Source organism: Folsomia candida, unplaced genomic scaffold (assembly GCF_002217175.1).
Source record: "Folsomia candida strain VU population unplaced genomic scaffold, ASM221717v1 Fcan01_Sc004, whole genome shotgun sequence".
NCBI lineage: Eukaryota > Metazoa > Arthropoda > Collembola > Entomobryomorpha > Isotomidae > Folsomia > Folsomia candida.
Genome location: NW_019091196.1, coordinates 10,846,576 through 10,857,122, shown reverse-complemented (window position 1 = coordinate 10,857,122; position 10,547 = coordinate 10,846,576). Strand labels below are relative to the sequence as shown.

The 10,547-nt window shown below is 36.3% G+C and overlaps 3 protein-coding genes across 4 annotated transcripts; 1 reads left to right on the top strand and 2 right to left on the bottom strand.

The window, feature by feature from the left end:
* Positions 1–100: 100 nt before the first annotated feature.
* Positions 101–1,407, bottom strand: LOC110848852. Of its 2 annotated transcripts, none has more exons than XM_022096185.2 (4): positions 1,249–1,407; positions 1,098–1,171; positions 789–1,032; positions 101–725 (listed from the first exon to the last, which is right to left on the bottom strand). In XM_022096185.2, the coding sequence occupies exons 1-4, from the start codon at positions 1,298–1,300 to the stop codon at positions 298–300; spliced, it is 798 nt and encodes a 265-aa protein (XP_021951877.1). In that variant the 5' UTR covers positions 1,301–1,407; the 3' UTR covers positions 101–297. The 2 variants fall into 2 exon arrangements, with proteins under 2 accessions (XP_021951877.1, XP_021951878.1); XM_022096186.2 differs by having other exon boundaries at positions 476–717.
* A 329-nt stretch (positions 1,408–1,736) lies between these two features.
* Positions 1,737–5,379, top strand: LOC110848562. Its single transcript, XM_022095809.2, has 3 exons — positions 1,737–4,415; positions 4,489–4,579; positions 4,643–5,379. The coding sequence occupies exons 1-3, from the start codon at positions 4,197–4,199 to the stop codon at positions 4,852–4,854; spliced, it is 522 nt and encodes a 173-aa protein (XP_021951501.2). The 5' UTR covers positions 1,737–4,196; the 3' UTR covers positions 4,855–5,379.
* LOC110848561 (BTB/POZ domain-containing protein KCTD5) lies at positions 4,889–10,015 on the bottom strand. The gene is made up of 10 exons (XM_022095808.2): positions 9,641–10,015; positions 9,473–9,560; positions 7,094–7,487; positions 6,908–6,966; positions 6,767–6,825; positions 6,672–6,696; positions 6,507–6,590; positions 6,400–6,430; positions 6,026–6,311; positions 4,889–5,939 (listed from the first exon to the last, which is right to left on the bottom strand). The coding sequence occupies exons 3-10, from the start codon at positions 7,384–7,386 to the stop codon at positions 5,910–5,912; spliced, it is 867 nt and encodes a 288-aa protein (XP_021951500.1). The 5' UTR covers positions 7,387–7,487; positions 9,473–9,560; positions 9,641–10,015; the 3' UTR covers positions 4,889–5,909.
* Between the last annotated feature and the right edge of the window lie 532 nt (positions 10,016–10,547).

The window sequence follows — 10,547 nt, the reverse complement described above, 5'->3', positions numbered from 1 at the left end:
TTTGTTGCGTAACGTAGATGATTTCGCAGGTTCTTTAGACGGATGATACTTTAGTTTAGTTAAAGAGAATAAAGAGAATTGCTGATGGAGGGGGAAGAAATTGTGTGTGTGTGCAGTCAAGCAAATGGAAAAGGAAGATCCGGATTACTTTAGGCAAGAAGAAGGCGATTAGCAACTCTTTTTGAGACGGGAAGCATGTAAGAGTGACGCACTCATGTGAGTTGGGTTTATGTATAGAATTTCATCTCACCAGTCGTCGTCCAAAGTATGTTGAGATCAGTCAAGGGTGGACAACATTTAGAGAGAAAATTGTACAAGAGAAAATAATCTAATCTTATTTGGAAAAAGGCACGTAAAAAGAAAAGTGGACGAAATAAGAAGGGGTATAAATTGGACTATTTTAAAGCCCTTGATGACAACACGAGCGAACGAAGCAATCGCCATTCCGGTGGATTGAAGTGAGACTGGTGAGGAGTTTCCAATGTGCTTGACTTGTAGTTTATTATTTATTACGTACATGACTCGGATGCAATTTACAATTTCAAACGATGATGATTTCAGATTCACACTGCAATTCAGTCGAATGCAGTGGGGGCATCGGGTTATTAGATAGTAATGACGGTAATAGTATGAAGTATGTAGTTTAACAGTCCAGGCAGTACCATTCGACTTGTCCGGATCCTGATCCGAAACGGTTCTTGGTGTATTTCTCCATGTCTCCATGTCTGGAAAGATTGAATTTGTTAGTAATACGTCGATGTATCGTCTACTTTTAATAATATAATTACCAATGAGGAAATTGGACGGTTGAGCGTTGCGAGTACAGCATCCGTTGCAATCGGAGTCGGCGCAGTGGTCGTAAACCTTGGCGTCAATTGTTCTGGATCCTTGGCGAATTCTGAAAGTTTTCAGCTTATACCGTTCTCCATCCTTGGAATGGACTGCGATAATGTTATTTGCTGCGACCCAGCTCTCAGGTTGCTTTCCAACCAAATAAGCGAAATATCCGGACCACAAGCATCCATTGTAGATCTACAATCGAATAATTTTTTTAATTATCTTATTTTTCAAGTCATCGTGGTAAAATATGTACGTACGATGCATTCGTCGCTGTTGGGATCAGGATAGGACTCGTACCATGTCAATTCAGCTCGTTGCCAATTCTGTGCAGCTACGTGTTACATGGGATAAATAATTAAAATGCAACTCTAAATTTTATGCGATTTTGTAAATTTTACTGAAAATTACCAGAGCTTCCCAAAAGCACGAAGCAGAACGCGAGCAAGACTGCGACTTTCATTGTAATTGATTTTATTTTCGGGACAACGGCAACGGCAAGGAATACCAACTTATGGCATGTAATTTTGTATTTATATCAATTTTTCAACGAAGTTCCATGTGCAAAAGTAATCATACATCATTTTCCTGTCAAGGTGTATTGATTGACAAGTACTCGTAATAGATTAATGTGTGTGTTACATACATACATTATAATAAGCATAATTCACAGATAATTGGAAAATTGATTAATAGTCAAAAAGTTATTAATCAGGTTTTAAGTGCATACATGCGCGATTGAAGCTTATAAACACATATTTTTCATATCATTTAACTCGTACAGCGAATGAGTAACAGATTAAATATGAGTTTAATTAAGAATTTAAAAAATGATGGGTCTGGATCGATCAAGTTTGTTATGAAACACTGATATCATTGATCACTTCAATTATTAGATTATTATTCGCAAAACACTTGATAAATAAGTGCTGATGGCTGATTGTAAGTGCAACATTCAATCATGGACGGACGGAGGGACGGATGAAACGTATATTATTTTAATCGATGATTCAAGCAATTATGTATTTATGGTGAACACAAAATATTGAATGCAAAAACAAATAATATTTGCACAAAGACTAAAAAGATCAATAGGATATCAAATTTTGAGGAATTGTTTACGAAGGTATCGCAGAAATCAATTAATTGTTATTATTAATAATTTTGTGACACATATTTGTACGGCTTGGATTTCATGGAATCATGAAATCCATGACCAAAACCTCGTGTATGATTGATCGGGTGCAATCGGAAATAACATTCTCAAATCGTGCAGGCATACTAAAAAAAGGTTCTGGCTGGAGGTCAGGTCAAGAATTTTATGTGCATAGTTTCCAAAATTGATAACGCACCGCACAAGTTAATTGGCGTGTACACAAGGTGGGCGTGTCGTGATGCATGGCTGATTAAATGTTCAAGGGCATCCTCTACCCTTTGGGAGTCGGGAAAAGCAAATTGTGGTGTTATGCAATTAATATGTACACATGCAATGCGCAGTGAAATCACTACTTTCACAAAGTGCAATGTAAGTAAACCATTGCACCAACGAATGTAAGTACATACGAAGCCTAATCGATGACAAACTCAAGTTTTATGATGCACAAACACGTCTTATTTTACTTTGATAAACACATATATGCAAATTTCATGCTTCTGAGATTGATTTACTGACTTGCTAAATTTAAATGTGGGTTAGTAGTTGGCAATAATAAATATGAGCCCCAGTAAAAAAAATCTCTCTTGAATATGCGATTGTTGACTCAGATGTGGATGGTTCCCCGATAATAATAAATGATCCGACGTTAGTGTGCATGCACTTTTTATTATTTTGCTTCATCATGCCGTTCGATTGCGGAAGTTTGAAAGTTAAGTCAACATTGATGACGCTGAAAAAAATTGGCTGGAGTAGAAATATGAAGATGTGAGACATGGATACATATTTGTTATTTTATCTGGCTGGACTAGTTTCTGCGCTCACTCAACACTCCGTACGGCCAGACAGACTGAACTTTAAAATATCCATTATTATTAGTGACTTGATAAGTCGTAAAAATATCGGGTAATAATATGTCGCAAAAAGTCAATATAAAATTACGACCGATTTTCATGTGGCGACTGAACGGAACGTGTAATCATGAAACTGAGAAACGACCCAAGTTGAAAGTACGTATTTAGTTCTTCCATCAAAATCTATCTGCATATTTTATGTGGTTTTTGTGATTGGCCAAAGGCAGGAGTCATTAGTAATACGTAATAAAGGTTACATGACCAATATTCAAAGAACGACTTATTTATAAAATATAAAATACGCTTAGGGAGTAGAGGAAAAACTCGATGTTGGTGGGTTGGGAAAACCTCTACTTGATTCGGATAGGCATCCGAGATCAGCATTCGACCCCTTACATGATTGATTTTTATGCATAAATTGATATATCACTTAAAATAAAACATAAAATAATTCTTCTAATCTCTTGCCCTTGGAAGAGCTCCCATGATCGATGTCGCATTCTCACGCTGAACGCCCGTGCTGATCTTTGGATGAGAAATGTTGATGACTTGGGATGACCAGTCACCAGTGATATTTCTCACCCTCTCCACTTTATTGATGAAATTCAGTTATTAATAAGGCCACTTTTCCGTAACTAATCTGTCTAGAATTTCAAAGAATCTTGCGAGACTTCACTTCACTCACCAAAGTGGCAGTAAAACCCGCATCTGTTTGTCATTTGGCAGTTTACTTTCCAACTTCATCTACTTCCGGACTTTGAGGGCATGTTGATAACTAAATAACTGAAGCGTGTACTGAAGCCTACTATATGCATACCTACTACATGCATATATAGGTGGCCGTACGAAAAGTCATGTAAGAGAGGAGGAAAGCTAATTAGTTCATGTTACTACCCCATTTCACCTAAAATCATGATGGCCTTCCAGTTTTAAGATTACAATTAAATTACATTTCATGCTTTGATGACGATGTCTTGTGGCAAACAGCAATTCTTGATTTGTAGCAGTCTTTCATGGCTAATAAAATCAAATAGTGTGGAATTAATGGAAGAAATTGGGTCAAGGTTAGTCATCTAGAATTAACAGAATTACCATAAAATTTTACATTTCTGAAGAAATGATCAGTAATAACATGAACTTTAGGATGATACTTAATGGTGTTTATTTCATTTGTTAGTGATGATACATTAATGCTCGTATATATCTACATATGGGCTATGAAGGAGCCACTGACATCAAAAATAATTATATTCACAAATGATGCGACAAATATTTATTATTATGCAATTCGTGATCTTCATTATGAAGTTATTGCCTTCTTATGAAATTGCCTTCTGCTAATTTGCACTTTAATGCGATGCGAGGCCACAATGGGGACACCACTCGTCTCCTTTTTTGCAGTCTGGTGTCGTCTCAACTCTCAAGTCTCATCTTTTCCAACCATGACAAGGTTTTCGGGAATTGTGTTGTTGTTTTGCATAGCAGCATCTCACTCAGCCATGGGAATGTTGCAACCTACGAAAATAGAGAACAATGGGTTGTACAGGCTGGAAATTCAGAGTGAGGATAAGGTAGGTAAATAAGTATGCCCACAATTTGTACTAATTCTTGTCATAAACAAGCACTTATTTTTGTCTTATCCAGTTTTTGACAGCCTCTGAGGCCGGAGTACCAGTCCGATCTAGATGGGGAAACAGACCTGATCAAAAGTGGACATTTACGGCAGTCAGTGGAGGTAAGTGTTTAAAAATTTAAGACAAATGGACCTATTTTACATAAATAAAATATGTACTTACAGATTCTGAGAAGGGATGGATGCTCACTCCGATTAATGGCAAACCGATTTCGACCCTGTGGAAAATTAGTTATGTTGGCCATGGCAAATATCGCTTTTTAAATGAAATCACTGGCATGTGCTTGGCAGGATCGGGGTCGAATGCCGTTGGAGAAAGGAATTGCGAGAAAGATTCTCCATATCAAAGATGGCTTGTGTTGCCGACACGGGAGTAGTGCCATTGAATGAAAGGAATGCCAACTTCCAAAATCAATTATTATTCACTTTTAATAAACTTTTAACAACACACTGTCTTTACAAATACAAGTTTTAGTGTATCCCAATCACTATTTTTATACATTAATATATTCATATGTAAAACGTCCAAATGGATATTAAGTATGTATTCTAAACCTGTAATAAAACACGTACGACGTAGTACACATATTTTCTATAGCTCTTTATAGTTGCGTAGATCTTCATTGATCGATTGAAATTTGAAGCCACAAGTCGCGTTATAAAACATTGTTGTAAATATTTTACAATTGTATAGTCTTATCTTGTATATCGTACATATATTTTATATATAGTTTGGTTTTGTTGTAACAAACGACATCAATATTAATATATAAAAGTGCAAATATGGGTTTGATCAATCAGTTTTGAATACGGATCATGTTTGTAACAATAACTTGTTTGTTGGATATTATCACTGATTTCTCAAACTTTCAAATCAAATAAATATTCATGTAACAAAAGCATTCTCACAAGAATAATTAAATATAATTGAACCGTTCATAACAAATAATTTAAGGTTTTACGTAATTATTCTTACGTTGTACGTACTTGCAAAACCATCAATATAAAATTAATCCTATAATAATAATAAATAATTATGTAAAAGTATTCTACGTAAACGTCCAGTAGATTTAACTCAACTCAGACTACAAGTTTGGTAACACATTCTTCTTACTCGAAATTGAAACTAACTTTAATCATTTGACGGGTTCATAGACAAGCATTAAAACAAGTTTTAAAAGTTGCATTTTGGTTTAAATAATTACAATCCATAATTACGAGTCGTTTGAAACGTCATCAAAATATTTCCAGTGCAAAATATCATCAAATTAAAATATGGAATCATCACGACAACGTCACATGTAACAACGTGGCGTACGACCCACATATATAGAATGCAAGGGTATATAGGTTATGAACAATATGTACGAGGGCACACGGACAGTAACAACGAGTTAGCTAATTTCTAAAATCGTTTTTCGTATTTTTGTTATTACATTCTGGAGCCTTTTTGCTGCAACACCTAAATAATTGTCAATAAAGAATATTAGATATCTGTTTTCTTTTTTTTTAGAAAAAGTAGTAGACAATTTTGAATTATATTCGTACCTTTGCACGATCATTGGATTGGTCTTGGACGCTAGAATTGCCAGAATCAATACATTCTCGAGACACGACACAGAGGAACTCGGAATGATCACCATTTCCGTAATTGTACTGAGAACCAATATTGACCAACTGCTCAAATTTCCACCCATCAGACATTGTGGACACCATTTGGGTCAACTCATCCTCATGACACTGCAAAACACGATACACGTGCTTCTTGTCCAGCTGACCACCTCGCAAGTCTCGTCTTCTTATCCTGTCTTTCACGAGCTTGATCAATTCCATTCTAGAATGTAGCAAGACAAAAACCAATTGCAAAAACTTATCGTATTAAATAATATGTACAGTGGGATTGAGTCAAAGATGCTACTCACATGTTATAAAATTCAGCTTCTTCCAACACACCTGCAAATAATTTTACACTATTATACGACAACTTCTTCCTTGAGTTATGAAAAACAAGGACTAATTGTACGAGTACCTTCTTCGGCCAAATCCTTATTGATAACTAATTTTCCGTGACGAAGGTAGTTGAGCACTGGCCCGAAATACGTTGGATCCCGATCTATTTAAACATTACATGATAAATCAAAAATAAATGTTTAATTGAAATCCAGATCAATTTAATGATTTAAAAAGTACAAACCTATTAAATAAGCTCCAGTCTCATCCTAATGAGAATAGTCATTAAATTGGAGATAAACAAGATTGAAAGAATACAAATTTATTGCTACAACTCACTTTGTACGAAATAAGGTCGGAGTCTTCTTGACACAATCTTTGAAGAAACGACTTTGGATCTGTTGAAAATCAGAATTTATTAATCTGGTATACATACAAGAATATCAGATTCTTTAATAAATATATTAAAACTGCTCTTACCCCGACACAAGGTTGTCTTTGTTGTAAGAAAAAGAGTCCCTCCCACATTCAGACGGACCCTGTAACACGAAAGAATTTAATTTTACAAAAGCCTGTATAAGATGGCCTGAATTTAAAATCATGGAAGACTTAAGGGCACATTTGTATTTTTATAAAGAATTGTTATTTGTTATAATTTTTGCTAACCACTGTCCCAAAGGAGGTGGTGCAAGTCCAGTCTGTCCTCCAATTGAGGACGAAGCCGAAGAGGATGTGGACAGCGAGGACGAGGGGAGGAAAGAAGATCCGTTGGTTCCCCCGGATGAGATCAATGGTGGTCTCTGGTTGTTATGATCTTCGTCTTCCTCTGGGGTCATGTTGTTTGCATTTGAGCTGTTAATGTTGGAATTGATACTATCATTTGTTTCAGAAGGACTTGACATGTTGAATGATGCCACGGCCTTATCCACTTCGTCTAAACTTGAATATCCACTGCTCATTGCCAATTCCACGAACAGAATCGTTGTCCAAACCCTAATCAGTCCCCAATACTAGTACTCGTTCTTTGGAATATTGTCTTTTATCTTGTTTTACTTGGGTCCTAAGATAAATGATAAAAAAACAATTAGCGCAACCATTCGACGTAGCGCGATACAAAAACCTACTCCAAGCAACCTCCAAGGGGCCTTTTAAGACGGCATTATTACATAAAAGCCAGACTCTAATGAACGATTGGCATATAATTTTTAGCCCGAACTAGGGCTTATGTAATCGACCTGTCCGTCTGTCTGTCTTTCCATAACTCTCGAAGGAGTAGGCTGATTTTTACCAAATTTGATACAGACATGCATCTGGGCAACGACCGAGTTCGAAGATGGGTATTAGTGTTTCTCACGGGTCGGGTTCTTGCAAATCCGAAACCCGAACCCGATACTACTGATCCGAAACTTGAGGGCAACCCGAACCCGAAGAACCCGAAACCCGTTTGCAAGGATCCGAACCCGAACTGGCGGATCAAATCCGAAACCCGAACCCGAAAAACCGAATATATTTTAACTTTAAGGGGTGACTGGCTTTTTAGCCTAAAGGTTTCAAACAAACAATACTTCTGTAAATATGACCGAGGAATTATAATTAAGCACATTTCTGCATTAGTACATAACGCATTTTAAAATGTGAATCTTAATTCCTCGACCATAATAATGCAATCTCAAAAAATCGACCATGGATAATGGCTTTCCGTGACATTCAGAAATTTTTAAATCAGTTGAAAACTGAAAATGATTTTCAGTTTCAAGTTTCCAATATTAAAGTAAGCTCAAGCTAACTATTTAGCAAATTTTTGATAAAAAAATATATTTTATTTCAATATTCAAACCATAACACTAATTGAAGACACTTGTGAAAAGAAGTTACGACAATTAAAAATTTGAATTATTTAATGAATTACTGCAGCATAACCGTCGTAGCAAGTGTGGTTAACACTTTATTTTCTTTTTTAATGTTTTCGTATTCGTTGTGGCAAAAAGTTCTTGTTGGTTCGGGTTTCGGGTTCTTAGTCGGAACCCGAACCCGACCCGAACCCGAAATTTTGGGCTCACATTTCTCGGACCCGAACCCGAACCCGAAAGTTTCGGGTTCTGAAATTTCGTATCCGAAGCAGGACCCAAACCCGATCCGAACCCGAAACCCGAAGTAAGAACCCGAACCCGTGAGAAACACTCGATCAAAAAACATTTAGACCAATGAGTGGTACCCTGGACACGATTATCACCTCGAAAGTATCCCTTGTTAGCTAACTTTTAATTTCAAGTTCTTTGATGAGAAGCCACTAATTGTAAGTATTACCGTGCCGGATTTCATGTTTTTAACGCAATTTCTAAAAATAGATATGGATCACCTCTCTCCCAAATTTCACTTCGATATGACGATTTTGAAAAATCAGTATGGGTCACCCCATAGGGTCCATCAAGATTAAAATTGTTCCAACCTAAATTCAGTTTTTTCTGTTACAATCCACTAGCAACCTTTGTTCCAAATTTCAACTACGTACTACAAATTTTAGAAATCCGTCGGGTCACCCTATCGGGTCTCCCAGGTTTAAAATTTCTGAAACTCCATTCCAATTTAAACGCTTTGAGGTCAGTCGCAATCTTCATACTAAAATTACTGAAAATTATTACTATAGATATTTTTCAAGCTACAAATATTTTACTTGCACTTAAATAATTTAACCTGCTCTAAAGGTTCTTGGTAGTTAAGGGCAACGCATTTGGATAGTAATGACCCCCACCGGCCAACTACTTGGCCGATCATGCCCATCTCCGAACTCATCCTTACTTTTGACCCGAAGATGAAGTGTGCAAAATTTCAAGTCGATAGCTTTTGTTTAAAGAGAGTTATCGTGCGCACAGACGGACGCACAGACGGACGGACAGACAGACATCTTGGTAAATCTATAAGGCCATCTTAAAAGGCCTAAAACTGAATGTTGCTACACATCTAACTAAAGTAGTATAAATGTAACAACGCCAAATACCTCCTACTTAAATATATGCACTAATTTAAAAAAATTCTTTTTCGTACCTGTTTTCCTGTCTTTTTAAAGAATTTTTCCTCTCCTCACACCACTCGCTTACTCCACCACACCATACACTATTCTTTTTGTACTAACCTGTACGAAATATCGCAATTAAAATCGTATCATTTTTAACCAACCAAGTAGATAGCACACAGTAATAATTTATAGCACACCTGCTCCAAGCAAGACCAGCAAACCTTGCGCTCACTCCTGTCCTTAATTTTTTGATTGACGGTTGGTGGTCAACAAAGCAGCAGCACTTGCACTTTTTATCTTGCTAATAAATATTATTCTACTCGTCTGCATAAATACATTTGCACTCAAAGTTGGCAGTAATGAAGGATAATAAATATCATCAAGAGTACAAAATTGGAGTGTTTCGTCTTAATCGACGACGACAGCGACACTGCTTTTGTCCCCTTATAAAAAGTGTAAGTGTATTATCTTAGTTGTTTGTTATTAGTTTAATATAGCGTACAAAAAGTGATTGTTGTTCTTCTTCTCCTTCTCATTCTGCGTATTCTACTCTGCTGCTGGTTTGTATTGCCTACCAATCGCCCTACCAACCCCACCTTTCCCAATACATCAACCAAACCCACCGCCAAGCTATGCGGGGTATCGTGCGATTACTGGTTGCGCTATTCTTTGCAAATTTTGTTAACAAAAAATTGCTAATAAACGTTACCTAAAATTAGTCCCAGATTATTAAATTACGTGATTTTGCTAATCCTAAGTTGGTCATTCATTTAAGAGAAATTATTCAATATTTGGAACTCAATTCTTAAAAAATATTTTTCTAGTAAAATCAAAGTCATTTCATGAAATATTAATTGGTATACCTAATTAGTAAGAATAAAATCACTGGCAATTAAGTACAAAAAGGAACATTGAATCTATAGAAGAGGGCTAAAAATGTCTTGCGAAATATGATGCTTCCGCTGAGGGTTTTCATGAACGGTTCATGAACAAAGTGAGCCAGTTCATCTATCACATTCGCATATCATATATCACGTTCACGTTCTATGAAGTTCTATGTTGCAGACTTATTTTTGCTCTCTATATATACGTTCGTACGTGTAA